Source organism: Mesoplodon mirus (assembly GCF_964341445.2).
Source record: "Mesoplodon mirus genome assembly, chromosome: 8".
Taxonomy (NCBI): domain Eukaryota; kingdom Metazoa; phylum Chordata; class Mammalia; order Artiodactyla; family Ziphiidae; genus Mesoplodon; species Mesoplodon mirus.
In genome coordinates this window covers 34,656,455-34,674,216 of record NC_138984.1, presented here as the reverse complement: position 1 = coordinate 34,674,216, position 17,762 = coordinate 34,656,455, and the positions used below count along the sequence as shown (strand labels likewise).

At 39.7% G+C, this 17,762-nt stretch overlaps 1 protein-coding gene across 1 annotated transcript in view; it reads right to left on the bottom strand.

Moving 5' to 3' along the window:
- MPP4 (MAGUK p55 scaffold protein 4) overlaps window positions 1-17,762 on the bottom strand; it is a gene marked incomplete at its 5' end in the record, with an annotated part of 39,248 nt that overhangs the window by 2,158 nt on the left and 19,328 nt on the right. The window contains 9 exons of the mRNA XM_082630491.1: window positions 313-447; window positions 1,453-1,561; window positions 1,951-2,044; window positions 5,595-5,675; window positions 7,235-7,405; window positions 9,377-9,418; window positions 10,570-10,584; window positions 13,581-13,601; window positions 15,913-15,951. Coding sequence (XP_082486617.1) covers window positions 313-447; window positions 1,453-1,561; window positions 1,951-2,044; window positions 5,595-5,675; window positions 7,235-7,405; window positions 9,377-9,418; window positions 10,570-10,584; window positions 13,581-13,601; window positions 15,913-15,951 — 707 coding nt within the window. The remainder of the gene's footprint in view (window positions 1-312; window positions 448-1,452; window positions 1,562-1,950; window positions 2,045-5,594; window positions 5,676-7,234; window positions 7,406-9,376; window positions 9,419-10,569; window positions 10,585-13,580; window positions 13,602-15,912; window positions 15,952-17,762) is intronic.

Genomic DNA, 17,762 nt, shown 5'->3' with positions numbered 1-17,762 from the left:
TAAAAAAATAAAATACACACACCCAATTTCTGTGTGACTGCAAATTGTGGCTTGAGGGCCTTTTTTTTAAAAGCTAAACCCAAAAAGAGGAGAAAAAAAATGAGTAGCCTTATAGTAGTTATTAAACTTTATTTTAATATCTATAAATGATGTCCAGTAAAAAGGATAAATGAAACAAAAATCATAAATTTTTGTTTCATTAGAAACAAAAATTATATTCCTTAACATAGGGACGCTCTGGAAACAATACAGTAATTTTTTGACTAGGAAAAAAACCCCACAATACACTCATCTATTTCCTCTGTATCTTACCTTGAACTTCATGTCCACAAAGTAGTTTGTAATGATCTTGGCATTTTTCCGAGATTGCTTCATACAACTCATGCTAGATGGCTTTATAAATATGACATAGGGCTTCAGTTCATGGGTTCGAGCCACTTGAATACCCTACACAGAAAAATTAAATGCACATTTAAAAACAGAAGTCCCAGCAACCAAAATATCTCAGTTGGGAGAGCATTAGATTGAAGATCTAAAAACAGAAGTCCTAGTTTCCTGGAATCAACATGAATGTTCTCAAAATTTCTAAGAACAGAAATTAGCAGTTATTTTTAACCAGAGTATATTCTCATGTGCTCCCAAGTCCTCAACTCTAAAAAACATTTTAATAATTAAGAGATGGGGTTCTGGAATCAAAATTAAGATCAAATACTGGTTCTTCCTCTTGCTAGCTATGACATCCTTATTGAAATCTGAGAATAGGATTCTATACATGATCTTATGGGAAAAAGACAAGGACAGACTCTCAAGGCCAATCAGCTCTGTTTCACCCTCACTTCCCTTTCCTCTTGCCATTGTCTCAAACCAGATAAAACTGACATCTTCACACTGACCACCAGTTTGACCACCAAGTGAGAACAAATCTCATGTCCCCTGATTTTCTTTAGCACACAAGGTATATTTTTACATGACTACAGAAAATACAAAGAAAATACAGGATTATAAAAATTTGGACTACACATTGTATGTTTTTTATCTTACTGTAACTCGCTTATTCCTGCTCTATTCCACATATGGTCTCAGGGAGACAGCTATCGATATGATAACATAGGAACCTCACCTCCTTGTGTAAAGCAACATGTTATTCCCTCCACAAGAAGTTACCTTGATGCCTTTGTGATCAAGATCAAAGCAAGATTCTTAGTTTTCTTTATGGCTACCTGCTCAGTTCTGTTTTTTTGTTTGTTTGTCTGAGAAACTAGATTTTTTTCCCCAACTAAGACAAGATAATGGCAATTGATCCTTCAAGTAAGGTCCTGGTCCTTAGATATGGGAAGTGGTCTTATCCTAACAGAATAAAGTGTCTCAACTACAACCTAAAGCATGTGTATAAAATGGATGACATGCATTCATTACTTTGGGGAGATGGGAAATACTCCACCACAGACCCACCTGAGGCTCTAAGTCCATGACACAAATCTTTCCTTCATCAAGGACTGCTTGAACAGCATCCACACTAGTGCCATACAGGTGGCCTTTGTACTCACCATACTCAAGCATCCTGCAAGGGTGGGACAAAGAAAACAAGAACTGTTTCTACAGGTAAAATATTATTAGTAATAACATAAAGATAAACAGAATAGAATAAAATATGTGGACCTTGATGGCACAAAATGAATTAGTGGATATTTGACAGGAGAAAAAAAAATATGTTAGGAGATCTAGGACTTAACTACTTCTTCAAATTCTCTAAAATCTGCAGCTCAGTTCTGCTCCCTCTCCAAACACAATGATTTGGTGTACTAGTAAATCAATATACATTTCCTTACTCAATTTTCCAGATGCAAAAAAAATTACCCCAGGAGTTTTGGACAATGCATAAAAATAGAGGTTCTAGTTTGAATGTTAAACACCCAGAGGGGAGAATCAGATTCTGGACGTCTAGCTTACCTGTGACTATACATGAGGCTTTCAAATGTTTCCTTTGACACATAGTGATACTCACGGCCATCCATTTCATAACTCTTTTTGGAACGAGTAGTATCTGACAAAAAAGGGAATTTTTAAAAAGATTTTAGAATCTTCAAAATGTTTTATTACCCATATGCATTTGGATAAAGATGTCTGATCAAAATAAATAAATGAATACATAAACGGATAGATAAATTTAATGCTAGAACCAAAAAGGGAAGCCAGAGTGGTGATAAGAAAGTAGAAGTCCTCATATCAAAATCAGCTAATCATAAGCCTTTGTTAAGTGTTCGTGGTATAAACTAGACCAGAGTGTATTATGTATTAAGCCAAGATAAGAAGGCCCTAAGGGAACTCTTGCTGTTACTTCAGAACAGGAAGTAGTGAAGTATATGTGAGCCCTAAGGTGGCTAAGGCCCCCCGGGTAGCAACACCCGCAATATCTTATGTTTAGATAATGCATTTCCCAAGATCTCATTTCATCCTTCACATTCGTAGCTAAGTAAAAGGTTATTATCTGTAATTTACTGGTAAGTAACTGAAGATTTTAGAGAGTAACTAACTTGCTCACATGAATAAAACAAATGAAAAACAAAGTTGAAAACAAGCACCTAGGTGTCCTGACTCCTCCCAGACTAATGTCTCCTACTATGCCAGATTGTCTCAGATTTGAAATGGAGAAAGCTCATGACAGTCTGCAGTTTTGCCCAGATACATTAGTGTCCAAGTGAGATGGTGATTAGTTTTTAGTTTTAGTGATCTCCAGAAAGGAAAGATTGGTGGAGTCTGGATTCAGTCTGATTCTTTGATATCACCACTTTGATTATAGATTCTTCAGCCTAAATAGTACCTGGTGTAGAACATAGGAGTTCACTGAATACCTAAAAGTGATTCATTGTCTGCTCATCCATTTATTCAACTAACATATACTGAGTGCCTATGTTCCTGCTATCATGTTAGGTTCTTAGAACACAAAGATGAATAAGACACGGTTCCAACTCTGTGACCTGTATCTACTGCAAAGCTGCTAGTCCCTTAACCTGTATTTAAAAAATTTCTCCTTATTCATAAAAAAATGTGTATTTGTATTTGATAAAGTTTAAGGATGATATCAACACATGGAACAACATCTGATGATATCAACATCTGATGATATCAACACATGGAAACAACCAAGTAGGAATTTGAAACAGGCCCTAAATGATAAAAGGAGTTCCGGACATTTCAAGAAGCTCAGAAAGCAAAGGTCATCTGGGGATCATTTTTGTTTTTTCTTTATTCAAGCCTCTCTTTATATCCTTATAGTTCCTACAGTTATGCCACTTCTCCTATAGCGTTTTTGTTTTTGTCTTTTGGCCATGCTGCGCAGCATGCAGCATCTTAGTGCCCCAATGAGGGATCAGACCTGCGTCCCCTGCAGTGGAAGCATGGAGTCTTAACCACTGGACCTCCAGGGAAGTCCCTCTTCTAAGGCTTTGTACTGAAAAAATTTCTAGTTCTCAGGTGATAGTACCTAAAATGACCCTTTCTCCTTGGCTTCTATTGGACTGTATTTTATATGGTAGGTTAAAGTCTGTGAATTGGTGCATAATTCATTTTAAGGCATTCATTTTAAGCTTAAAACTGTTCACTAAATTTTTTTTTTTTTTTTTTTTTTTTTTTTTTTGTGGTACTCAGGCCTCTCACTGTTGTGGCCTCTCCCGTTGCGGAGCACAGGCTCCAGACGCGCAGCCTCAGTGGTCATGGCTCATGGGCTCAGCCGCTCCACGGCATGTGGGATCTTCCCAGACCGGGGCACGAACCCACGTCCCCTGCATCGGCAGGCGGACTCTCAACCGCTGCGCCACCAGGGAAACCCTGTTCACTGAATTTAAAATGCAAAATATGGGCGACATAGTCCCACTTTGAATGATGGTTATCCAGACAACTTACAATTCTTCTGTGTTCTGTGGGCATTTTATTTTTATCCAGATTATTGAAAATGGTGTTTTCTTTATTAGTTTTTGTTTTTGAGATTAGTGTCCATTCTTACATATGTAAACTGTACTTGGAAAGCACAACCAATGGAATGTGATCATAAAACAACTTTGTTTTCCCTGGCCCGGATGAAATTCCCATGACTCTCCTGATTGCTCTTAGGTTTTTTAAAAAAGTTCATTATCATTCATGCCAAAAACTCAGCCTCAATTTAAGAATTAAAATTCCATTCCCATGTAATAATCGAAATTATGAACTTCATTAATATTTTAGGCTTCTTCTCCCCACAACTGGCTCAGACTGGCCTCACCCAGGGAAGCCTGCCACCAGAGAAGTCAGAAGTCAGGAAACTGAGTTTGATTCAGTTCTTCTCTTCCCTTTCATTGCATTTCTACTGCTCCTCCCCCAATTTTATAACTCTGCAGGGCTAGAGTGCAGAGAGAGAGAGGAGAGGCGAGCAGCACAGGAAAATTCTTACTTTAATTGGCGCTGATGCTGGTTGCTCTTGGCTCCTTTTAGACCTGGCAGATGTTTAAATCTGGCTCTTTATCTCCTAGAGGATGTAGTGGGTTATTTTGCAGAGGCCACCGCCACCACCAGCGCTGCTGCATATCCCAAATCCTTCTCTATTCCACCTTAGCCATCTGTGATTTCTTCCACACCCTCGGGTATCTGGGGGTTCACTTTTGGCCTCCTTTTACAGAGGCTTCCTCTTGGGCAAGAACCAAGACAACCCCAGGCTGACTGTCTTCCACGTTATCCACCCAGATCTGGTCCTTGGGAAAAATCACAACTCTTTTGCTGTGACAGACTCTAAAAGGGCAGCTACCTCCCAAAATACAGCCTTTGGCCACTTCCTCTAAGCTCTCATCCTTTAGATTTTTCAGATATCATTCTGACACTAGTCTTCTGTGTCTCCCAGACAGCAGGGAACACATATTAAGCTCTTTAAGTGGTTTTCCTAACTTCTTCTCTCTTGCCTTGAGGTGAAGGGGAAGCACCCACACCCACAGGCTCCTCCAGCTTGGATGGTATAATACTTATAGGTTATATAAAATTATTTGTGCAGGGCTTCCCTGGTGGCACAGTGGTTGAGAGTCTGCCTGCCTATGCAGGGGACACGGGTTCGTGCCCCGGTCCGGGAAGATCCCACATGCCGCGGAGTGGCTGGGCCCGTGAGCCATGGCCGCTGAGCCTGTGCGTCCGGAATCTGTGCTCCGCAACGGGAGAGGCCACAACAGTGAGAGGCCCGTGTACCGCAAAAAAAAAAAATTATATGTGCATATATTAAAATTTAAAATATGATAAAGCATTTAAAGAGCCAAGCACACCGCCAGGAAGATAGTAAGTACTGAATGAATGTTAGCCATTATTGCTAAATATTTAGTTTTCCTGAAAGGTTATCTACATGATTGCCAAAAAATGAAAAGAAGAGTCACCTTTTAAAAGCCTAGCTAGGCTACACGCTAGTAAATCAATTTCCTCTATTAAAATAAATATAGTTAGAAAGATTGAGGACTATCTCTTGTGTCTTATATTCTTACAACAAAGATGGTATAACAGAGTTAAGTGAGATGAGTACATCTGCTGAGGCAAAGAAAGTTCTACCAAAACATGAACCCCTATGAAAGAAAAAGTAAACGTACGTGGCACAGCACTTTGAAAACGGTTCGGATCAAGTTCAATGAGTTGTCTCCTCAGTTCATTTACTCCCACACCAGAAGGTCCTAAACACAAAACACCACATATGGAAATTATTAGAGGTGGATAAGTAGAGCTACGTGATGAAATCATCACTTCAGTCTTCCTGCTGAAGACACTTGCGAGCACGTGGTATTGGGGAAGTAACATCGTTTCCATTCGCATGAATTGAAATAACCCCAGAAAACTCTTGGGAATTTTCTTGGTGACCCATGGAGTAGCCCACACTTCTCCAACATTCAGAAATGAGGTAGCGAATTGCAGGAACCTGTCACCCCAGCAAACTTCATCTAATGTTGGATATTCAGAATTCTCTGGCCTCGAGTCAGATCCTTTGAGACAAGCTGCCTTTTCTCTTCCCATGAAGTTCCTATCACATCACAACCAGCTTCCACAATTACAGAATTCAGGGACCTATCTCCTGACAGATGGTGGAGTCAGCACCCCCATGTGCAACATGAGCAGAGAACTGTGTGGTCCACAAGCCCACGCTTAGGCTACTGCGCTTGGCTTAATGCTCTCCTGCTCCCACACTGAAATTCTTAATCATTTTTGAATAAGAGGCTTTTGCATTTTCATTTTGCCCAGCATCCTAAAAATTCTGTAGCTGGTCCTGGCTGTAAGGTATGTTGTTCTGCTCCAAAGGGGCCTGCCTTGATCACAACTGGAATACACAGGGAAGATGGCAGTAAGAGGTAAGTTCCTACTGCTGCAGTAACCAGCTTTGCAGAGATCTTGGTCACAAAGTAGATCAACTCAGGGCTTCCCTGGTGGCACAGTGGTTAAGAATTCGCCGGCCAATGCAGGGGACACAGGTTCAAGCCCTGGTCCAGGGAGCTCCCACATGCTGTAGAGCAACTAAGCCCTTACGCCACAACTACTGAGCCTGCGCTCTAGAGCCCAGAAGCCACAACTACTGAGCCCACGTGCCACAGCTACTGAAGCCCGCGCACCTAGAGCCCATGCTCCGCAACAAGAGAAGCCACTGCAATGAGAAGCCCGTGCACCGCAAGGAATAGCTCCAGCTCTCTGCAACTAGAGAAAGACAGCGCACAGCAACGAAGACCCCATGCAGCCAAAAATAATTTTAAAAGTTTTTTTAAAAAGTCGATCATCCCAGCACTATATTTGCCCTGTTCTTCAGCACCAAAGATACAGTCTAGAAGACTTTTAGGCACTCTTCTAAAGGAGATGGTTACAAATTTCTTAAGGGAATGAATCTTAAGCATTTTTATTTCTAATATGGACTAATGATCCAGTCTGGGGGGGAACATTCATCTGTGCTTATAGAACAAATTCTAAACCAGATATTTTTAAAAATCTCACTTATAACCTAATCATACTACATCTTGTTATTACACAAGTTCATATACACCATGGCTTACCGCATTCAATTGTAGACAATAAAAGCATGATCCATAACGTTTCATTTATAAACACGCATAAAAAACAGGCTTTATTTTTTTTAAGGTGTTTATATGCAGGTCCATAAAGGCTCTTACTTTTACCACTACTCCCAATGCAAGACTACTGAATCCAGGAGAGCCTCGTCATGGATGAGGAGACACTGCCTTCGGGGACATACCCACGAGCACAATGAGGCGGTGCTTGTCTGCAGGGCGTCGCTGGTACCGCACCACCTCCTCGTACGGGGCGCCCGCTGCGCCGGAGCAGGGGCTGGCGCCGCATACCTTGGCTCGCAGCTGGCTGAGGTGGGACCAGCGGCGGCAGAGGCGCATGCTGCGACGGAAACCGGCTGCGAGGGAAGAAACGCACAGGACGTGAGGCCCAGGGCAGGAGAGGTCTCTTCCTGCCTCACACCTGACGGAGCATGCGTGACTGTGACCCGGAAGAGTTAATTAACACACATCTGTCTGAAGGTAGAAGATAGGAAGCAGTACAAAGGAAAACAGCAAAATGCCCCCACGTGACCTCTAAGTTGCATCCAGCGCCTGCTATGTGCCGGGCATTGGTGCTGGGGATACAGTGGTCAACTAAACCAAGCCCATTTCCTCATGGAATTTACATTTTATGTAGGAGGAGAGAGAAAAATAAACTGCAACAAAAATAAGTGCTTAGAAGAAGGGTAAGTGGATAGTGACCGGGATGCTTTTTCAGGTTGGCGGATCATTTAAGCGTCTCTGAAAAGTCGACACTGAGCAGGGCTCTGAATGATGTAACGGAGCCAGGTGAGGAGGCGGGCGTCTGTGGGGAACAGCAGTGCAGGCTGAGGGAACAGCATTGAGAAGGTGCAGAGAAAAGATCTTGCTTGGAGTGCTTGAGGAAGATAAGGAGGCCTGTGTACTGAGGGGCAGTGGGCAGTAGGGAGAGTGGTAGGAAATGGGGTTGGAAAGGAAGCCAGGAGGCCACACAGAGACTTGGCCAACTGTTGGATTGTGGTCAAAGTGGGATGGGAAGTCGCTGGACGGTGGAGGGTTGGGTGTGGCATGATTTGATTTATGTTTCAGGTGGATACACTTAGACACAGGCAGGTTAGGTGGTTGCCCACCACTGTGTGCTCAGTGGCAGAGTTGGACATCTTAGTGGTGATTTCCAAACTCCTAGAGTCCCACATAATCTGCCTACTGAATCACAGGGCTTTCTGGTATTTTCAGAGCCATTCCCAGGTCCTGTCAGAAGATAGAGCTAGGGACTATACGTGAATATATAAATATGCACACATTTACATTGCTTGTATCTATATGTGTTGAACACCATGAGTTCACACCAATGCCTACAATACCAATTCGACACTACAGTTTTCATTCTAGCCTTCCTCCTTTCCATATGGGTAACTCCTTTCTCTAAGAGTGGGAAATCTAGCTCTTATTAGCCTCAATACATTTACTTATTGTATCAATTAACAGCACCTGGGCAGGATGGGGGACACATAGTATCCAGCAGCCTGGCAGGAAGTGCCAAGCCCAAGCTAGGTAAGGAGGGCATATTTATAGAGGCTGTGAGGTGTCAGGACCCAAGTGATGGCAGCTGCCCCACTCACTTTGGCTCCAACGACCTGCTCCAGGCTGCCATCACCCCTGCAGTGATGCCCTCCCCGCCCCCCCCCTCAAGCTCTGATGCCCCACTCTAGGCTGCTTCTTCTCCACATTTGTGTAGATGCCTACCCTACTCAGCCTGCCTAATGGCTTTTGGGCTGAATTATTCTGGAAAGGATGCAGAAAAGTGGCCCCATGTTTTTTAAAGCTCCCCAGTGATTCCAGTGTGCATCCAGACCTGGAGACCAACATTCTGCTTTACAGACCCTGCAGCCCTGCTGTTTTCCCACTGTCTCACATAAGGAGGAAGCCCAGCATGGTTTTAAATGAATGGTGAAGGTGCCTGGTCTTTCAGAAAGCTCTGCTCAGCTCATGGAAACGTGAACATAAAAAATAAGTATAGTGGTCAGAGAATTGGTCTCTTTAGAGTAAGGTGAATACATTATGGAACAGACTGGAAGAAAACAAAAGACTTGTGTTTGATGAATAATTAGGAGATATCCAATATAAACCAGATGAATTACAATAAATGATCAACACATCAGAATACTGATTATTTTTTTTGAAAAGGATAGAGAGAAACCAGAACAAAGAACAAGTTTGGGAACATCCATCAGCAAAAGAAGCTTTCAGAAGAGTTAGGCTCATTCATAATTCATATAATAAGTTATATTCATATGAATATAACTTAGCAAGTGACAAAGACCCACCTTTTATTAATCATTACCTACCAATATAGAACTTCTGGTCATAGCCAACGAATTCCTCCTTGTCTGTAACACAGCAAATGGCAGGAACAGAATATGGCAGAGGAGAACGAGAACTTTACTTAGAATGGATGCATGAAATTATCTTCAAATCTTCAAGAGACACTATTTCAGTAGATGGCAGCACAGCTGAATTTATCCTTGAGTGCCTTATTGAAAAATGTCCTAAGCACTTTCCATCCTATCACATGCACCAAACTATATAGAGACACTATCCAGAAATTTAGCAACACACTGAATATATTCTGTCTAGTATGGTTGGAACAAAAAACTATCATGGAACAAAAAACTATCATAGCCTTCTTTAAAGTTATAAGAAAGATATTGAGTCATAGTAAAAACATAAATTTGGGTACACATTTTAAAATGTACCCAAAGAAAACTGATTTTCAAAAAAGGAAACATATAAACTGGTCTTGGCTTTAACTCATAGATATGGTGTTCTGTAGGTCCTATAATTAATCTCTTTGTTAGAAATGGGTTTTTATTCTTTTCCCTTATGAAGTGGTTCATTCTGTATGAAATTAGTATTTGTTTTATGGCTGCAAATTGTTTCTGACTGTCCAGGACTCTGAGAGACAAAAGTTAGGAAAACTGTGCCCAGCAGTAACATCTAGAGCTTGTTTAAACTTCTGTCTCTGCTTCCATTGGGGTCTCAGAAAAATTGCCCAAAACTCTGGGAAAAAATATTATAAAAATATCATTTTCAAATTACTTTTTACTAACATGTATTCTTTTTCACTTCTACAACTCTGTTCCGATCATCGAAATAATATAGAAAGAGCATTTGTTCATAGAATGAACGGACATATACCTTTCTTTCTTAACCTTTGTGTTTAAACACCCATTTTAAAATATAAAGAAAACACACCAATATCAATTCCATCTTCTGGTAAGTAAGCATATTTTTCTAACTGAAAATTGGAAATAAGTTTAAAAGGAAATGTTTACTTAGGGATACAGTGATAAAGCTTAATTACTATCATTGTTCATTTAAAAATATTTTCTATGACATTGTATATCTCATCACTGATTTCACCCTTAAAATATCATATCTTATCTTAAAATATATCCAGTCAAGTATTCATGTTGAGGCACTGAAAGATCTCAAACATAGCTCTATTTGGCTTATCAAGGACATAAAAATGAGTAGTCACCTTCTGAAAGTTCCTCTGGATATTTGGATAAGTGAAGAAACAGACATGAAAAAGTTAAGCCTTTGAGAAGATCAAGTTGGCAAAATAAAGACAAATGACACAAGTGAGGCATTCATGTCACCCTTAGAGAAAGTTGTAACCTGGGCAAGACCTGCCAAGGCAAATGAACATCACACAACTGGAAACTCAGAAACTCGTTGGACCTGCCTCTGCTGCCCAGCAGACAGTAACTTTTCCTGCAAGTTGCTTATCTAGACTCTCCTTGAAGGCTTTCTATCCATGCAGACTCCTCTGTACTTGGTTGGCAAAGAATGGGGCTTGAAAGAGAAATTTTCAAGGCAACCGATTTGAGCCTCTTCTTCCTTTCTCTCCCAGAGGCCATCTAGCTGCAGCCCTGTGAAGGCGAGGAAGTGGTGGAAGGGCCACTGGGGAAGCTCTGCAACAGCCTCTGGCCCAAGTGTCCTCATTCCTTACCTGTCCGGGTCCAGTCACACATTTCCATCTCCAGCTGGTCCCTTGAAGACAGGTGCAACTGAACACAGAGTGTACTGTTTTCTTTGTTTTCTAGACATCTTGAAACATCCATCACCCCTGTTTTTGTTTGTTTGGTTTTTGTTGGGAGGGGGTGTGTTTTTATCTGTTTTTTTAAATGGCATTCCTAATTAGACTATACCATCCAGGGAAATCCAAAGAGGTCACATGATACTTCATTCAGAGAAGAGTTGGGACCAAAACTGAAGAAACTTAACTGCCCATTAAATGCTCTAAGTAACAGAAGAAAGCATCATGAATGACTGTCATCATTTATTTAGAAAAAATGCCAGCTGGGTGCCAATTGTTCCTTAACTGAGCTCCCAAGTGAGCTGGGTTCAGAATAATGTACTTGAGAGTTCTCACTTTTTTGACGAAGAGGAGTCCAGAAGGAGTGCTTTGCAGTAACTAAGGGCAGCTGCACACTTTCCTCTGCAGTGCTGTTATTAGAGAACTAGGTGCTGATTGCCCCTATTACTTCTTCATTAAAATGCTGGCTAACACTCATGCACTTACATTCTAAGCACTTTACTTCTATAAATTATTTTTTCCACTTTAGACATGGGCACCTGAAGGGCAGAGAGGTTATGTGACAGATGACCCCCAGCTAGTTGGACCAGGATTCATGCTTGGACAATCCAGCTCCAGTCCATGGCATTGACCACTGCAATACTGCCTCTCCTTTCACAGACATCACAATACCTCTAAGCCTCAACCACAACTTTGGTGTGTAGAGTGTCTCCCAACAAAATGATGCGGTGAACAGAGCAAAGAAGGATGACTATAATCCAGAGGAATTAAAAATTAAACCAATCCCAAACATTGAACCAAGTGTAGATCATTAAATTACCCCTAACAGGAAATTCCCTGGCGGTCCAGTGGTTAGGACTTGGCGCTTTCACTGCCGTGGCTCGGGTTCAGTCCCTGGTCCGGGAACTAAGAAACTAAGATCCCACAAGCTGGGCAGCAGTGTGGGGGGAAAAAAAAAAAGGTTACCCCTAACAAGCCAACTATCTAATTGAAAATAGGAAATTTAGAAGCAACATAAATGGTACATAAATAATTTAGGTGAGTAGTTCCCAGCTCCATGTGTCTCAATACTTTTTTTTAAAGATTTTTTTTGATGTGGACCATTTTTAAAGTCTTTATTAAATTTGTTACAATATTGCTTCTGTTTCATGTTTTTGATTTTTTGGCCATGAGGCATGTGGGATCTTAGCTCCCCGACCAGGGATTGAACCCACACACCCTGCACTGGAAGGCGAAGTCTTAACCACTGGACCGCTAGGGATGTCCCAATGCTATCTTCTTTTATAACTAATATTTATAACAATCTCTCTAAGCTTAAAAAATGAAATTCATAGATATATTCTAACACATCATTTTAAAACAGCAACGTAATGCCCTAACTGTAATGTAATGGAAAATTAAAAGGAAGTAATTTATGTTTTAAAAGTACGTGTTTCAAAAAGTATATATTTCAAAATATACATCTTTGGGCATGGCTTCTCTAGAAGACATAAACTATTAGATGCTTATACCTACTTATACTGAAGAAGCATGGATTTAAAGGAAGTGAGAAGATCAGAAAATAGTTCTTATATGAAATATAGAAAAATAGAAGAGCACAGTAACAAGTGGAGACTAGAACAAAGAGTGTTCTGATAACAGACCAGATTTATTGGTATATATGGGAAAGAGGGAAATTGCCTTAACTGAGGTAGGTGTAATATGCCAAAGCACTGATGAAATGGAGAAAATGAGGAAACATCATACACTTGGAAGCAAGTTAGTAATGTTAACATGCTCCAAAAGGTTGCCAGTTTTTCAAAATACTCCATGGGGCTTATTTTGTTACTAATAACGTCAACATTACTTTGAGGAACAGACACTTGATACCATGTGTCATCAATAATGGCAATAACATATTAAAGAAAAAGAAAATAATTGGTTTGGTATAGATACCTCACTTTCTGGTTGATTTAATGTCAGTATGGATTAGAATGTGTGGAATAAATTATTCAGTAATTTCAAGGCAATGTCTTTATTCTGTCTAAATGTCTCTCTCCATAATGACTGTCTTCTAAACCAATGAGCTTATCATGTTACATCTTGTGAAAACTTACATCACTGTTGTGTACTAAAGAACTACTTACTCAGATTCCTAATGAGTTTTGTCCAGCGGGACATTCAGGAGATCATGCAGGATGGTCTCACACACAGCAGGTCATCTAGCATCCCTGACTCCCACCAATTAGAGGCCAGTAGTGTCCCCAGTCAATGTGACAACCCAAAAATGCCCCCATAGGGTTCCAAAATGTCCCTAATGAGAAGCACTGCTTATGGTGAAGTTTACAATATCTCATGACTATACTGTTGATGTCTTTAAGCAATTATTGTATCATTAAAAGTGTTTAAGTTATACCAACATTTGGAATATACATTTAAAAATCAGTATAAAATATTCATGTTTTACTTACCAGATTCAAATGTTTCTTCATCTATGGTTTTCCACGGAGGCAAAAAACCAAAAGTATAGTTATATTACTATCCATACTGAGTCTATAGTTCAACAGTCTGATTCCCTGACCCTACGATTCTACACACACACCACTTTTAAAATGTTTTTCCTAAATCAAGGCCAACTCAGTGGTGTGTCTGTGGCATATAAAGCCTTAAATGAGTATATATAAGCAGTGGGGCTGTGATGACAAGAAGGGGTACAGCAGGAGCTTAAAATAAATAAATAAAATCATAAAATAGAAGAAGATAAATAAAATTAAATTAAAAAGAAGCTCGGAGGGAAGGAAAAGGTGGAATGTCATGGTAAACACCAATAGATGGTTGGATACTATACAGCTTTGCTGTTAGAGGTTTACTTGAAGCTTTGGGGGGTCCATAAGCAAGGGAAGTGTGGCTAGAAGAAGGAGCATATGAATGGCCTGGTTGGGTTAGTGTTGTTTAGGTGACTGGGAAATACCTGAGATAAACCAAGTCCCTCATCAGTTAAAACAATTCTCGTTAGTGTTTTAAAGAGACATTAAGCATAAAAAAACTAGAATTTATATGGAGAGCAATTAGAAATATATAGCAATGTTACCAACACACACATCCTTACATCAGGCAATGCTGCATCTAAGGTATACACACATTTGTGAAATGATATATTTAGCATTGTTTATAATAGAAAAGATTGGACATAATTCAAATGTCTACCAATAAGTCATTATATTAATGCACAATAACTTATTTAACCAATAAACCGTTTAAAATATATGAGGAGGCTCTTTATGTACTATGATGGAATCATCTCCAAGATATGTAATATTAAGTAAAAAAGCCAGGAACAGAACAGTGTATATAGCATACCATCAAAGAGTACATGCATCTGTGTTTTAAAAAGAGGTGAGAATGAGGGTGTGGGAGAGGAGAAAAAAATATACATCATTGCACAGAATATGTCTGGAGAGATGCCCAAGAAACTGAGAGCATTTACTGCCTCAAGAAAGAAAACTGAGTAGGGGAACAGGAAGAGAGAGGGAATTTTACTGAATATACTTCTGTAGTTTTGAATTTTAAATATATGAATGTGTTACCTAATAAAAAATTTAATTAAAATTCAGAAAGGAAATGAATAGTACTGCAAGTTAAAAACAAAAAAGCAAAAAACCCGGGATGTGTATCTGATAAAATAAATATAATGTCAGCATTATTCTGTAGTTGTTCTGGGAAATATATGTAAATCTTTGAAATACCCAGTATTTAAACATTTCATATCATTATCTAATGTCTAAAAACTAGATTAACCCATAAAGCCAAGACAAAGTCACCTATCAGACTAAAGACTCTTCAACTAGTCTTCCAACAAAATCCTAGTGATTCTTGAACCAATCTTAGTTCTGCCACTAAATTTGAAAAGTCTTCTCCCAATTTCCAAAAAAAATCTAAGAATAGAAATGTGAAGTATTTGTATATTTCTCAGAAATTTGGAACACATGACTATTGATCTATACTAGAATCTACCAGAAAATGGTATCAAACAATAACAAAATAGATATTTTGCTTTTAAAAAATCTGATATCTCATAGGGAGGGTGGGAGGGAGACGCAAGAGGGAGGAGATATGGGAATGTATGTGTACGTATAGCCGATTCACTTTGTTATACAGCAGAGACTAACACATCATTGTAAAGCAATTATACTCCAATAAAGATGTTTTAAAAATAAATAAATAGGGGCTTCCCTGGTGGTGCAGTGGTTGAGAGTCCGCCTGCCGATGCAGGGGACACGGGTTCATGAAGATACCACATGCCACGGAGCGGCTGGGTCCGTGAGCCATGGCCGCTGAGCCTGCGCGTCCGGAGCCTGTGCTCCGCAACGGGAGAGCCCACAGCAGTGAGAGGCCCGCGTACCGCAAAAAATAAATAAATAAAAATTTTAAAATTAAGAAATAAAAATCTGATATCTCAATATTTTATAGTATTTCACAAAGAGCACGTGGTTTCCAGGAGTTGCTCCTGAATGTTACTGAATGTAACACCTGAGTGTTACTGTGTGTTCCTGTGATCATTTCCAGAATACTGCTTTCTAGAACACTTTCTAAAAGGTTGGTCTGAAGCATGGAGACATTCCTGCAGCTGTGCTTCCCTTCCAAGTGTCGGAACCACAGAAAAAGGCTGCGGTGGGGGATTTATTTTACACATTTCTTCCAGAAAATAGGCCTGTGGCCCCTTTGACTGACTGCTTCAGGAAATCTATAGCTGAGCTGCTTCATATTTCTCCTGGTGGTAAATCTATCAAGAGGAAACGCTACCTGCTTCCACACATTTCTCGTCAATCTTCATGTCATCTTCTATAAAAGAGCATAGAAAGGGAAAAATTGAAGTTAAAATGTTAGTATCACAAATGAAATTCCCTATGTATAGGTTTATGGCAATGAAACTCAGACCAGCCTATAATCATGTTATTCTTACAACTATCGCTCACTCGGAGAGATACAAAGGGCTGTACTGTACTAAATGAAAGTGCAGGCTATGGGAGGCCACAGGACATCGAATGGTTAAAATTCTAAAAGCACAGGCTTTTGAATAACTGGACAAATTAGTTTACCTCTAAGCCTCATCCTCTGTCTATAAATGGGGGTAGTAATAATACCTACTACATAGGATAGGATTGAGATAATGCAGGAAAAGCTCAGGCACATGGTAAGTGCTCAATAATGTTAATTATTTTTACCTTTAGCTGGGATGTATGTATGAGAATAAAAGAATATAACTTTTAAAACTGTTCATCCTAACACTCAAAGCTCTTTACAGTGTGGCCCACACCCAGCTTTGAAAACTGCTGTCTCTTTCTCGTATCTTACACTCCTGTTAGAGCAGACTCCATTGATTCTTCCTCTGTGCCTTTGCTTAGGCTGTTCCCTTAGCCTGTAATACTTCAAGGTCCATCTCAACACTGATCAAAATGAATATCCTTGCCATGAACTGCACAGCATTTTCTTCCTACTACCTTGAATTCTCTGCTATTGCAGATCTACTTTGCCTCGTAATATAATCATTTGGGTGTTTGCCTTATTAGCCCTCCTAGACAGCTCCTTGAAAAGTGGAAATCATCTTAACTAATTTTTACGTACTTTATAGAGCTTAGTGTCTTCCACATAGTAGGCACATGACTAATTATTAAATTGAATTTCCCTTTTAATATCAGATAGTTGATTTGAACATATGTTCTGAAAAAAAAATTTTTTTTTCTTTCGGCACTGTGTATCTTGAGCCTAGCACAATACCAACAGTTCCCAGGTGATCAATAAATACTATTTTAATGTATTGATCTTATATATTCTAAAAGTGCAAATTATAGTTTGTATAATAAGCTATAATATTATAAAGTAATATAAATTTATCATCACTTCCTTAAAGATCATATCATTGATTGTTTTTAAGTAAAATATGCAATATGAAAAATTTTATGAAATAATACTGTTTTATAGAGATAGGAGCACAGATGAACAAGTAACATAGCTGAGATTTTTAACACTGCTGTTCAATTCCTTATATTCATTTAGAGATTATTTTCCAGATCAGTAATTTATAACGGTGAATTCATTAGTTCCTAGCACATAACGAGAGGGTTTTGATTTAAAGGCAAACAAAAACTAGAATTGTCATTCCTAGTTTACAGAGGCCAGGAGAGAATCTCTAATAACGGCACAAGTAGTCCCGGTTTTTCTAATATGTAACTCTGGGGTCTAAAAGAGCCACGGATTTTGCGCTCTCAAAATTAACAATTCCAGGGACTTCCCTGGTGGTCCAGTGGTAAAGAATCCGCCTTACAATGCAGGGGATGCGGGTTCAATCCTTGGTGGGGAACCTAAGATCCCACATGCTGCGGGGCAACAAAGCCTGCGTGCCACATCTACTGAGTTTGGGCAACTCAACTAGAGAACCCATGTGCCGCAAACTACAGAGCCTACGTGCTCTGGAGCCCGCACGCCATAGCTAGAGAGAATTCCGCGCACTGAAGCAAGAGATCCCGCATGCTTCAACAAAGATCCCACGCGCCACAACTAAGACCCAACGCAGCCTAAAATAAATAAATAATAAATAAATCTTTTTAAAAAAATGAACAATTCCACACTATGGACTAGGGTGTTATGGACTG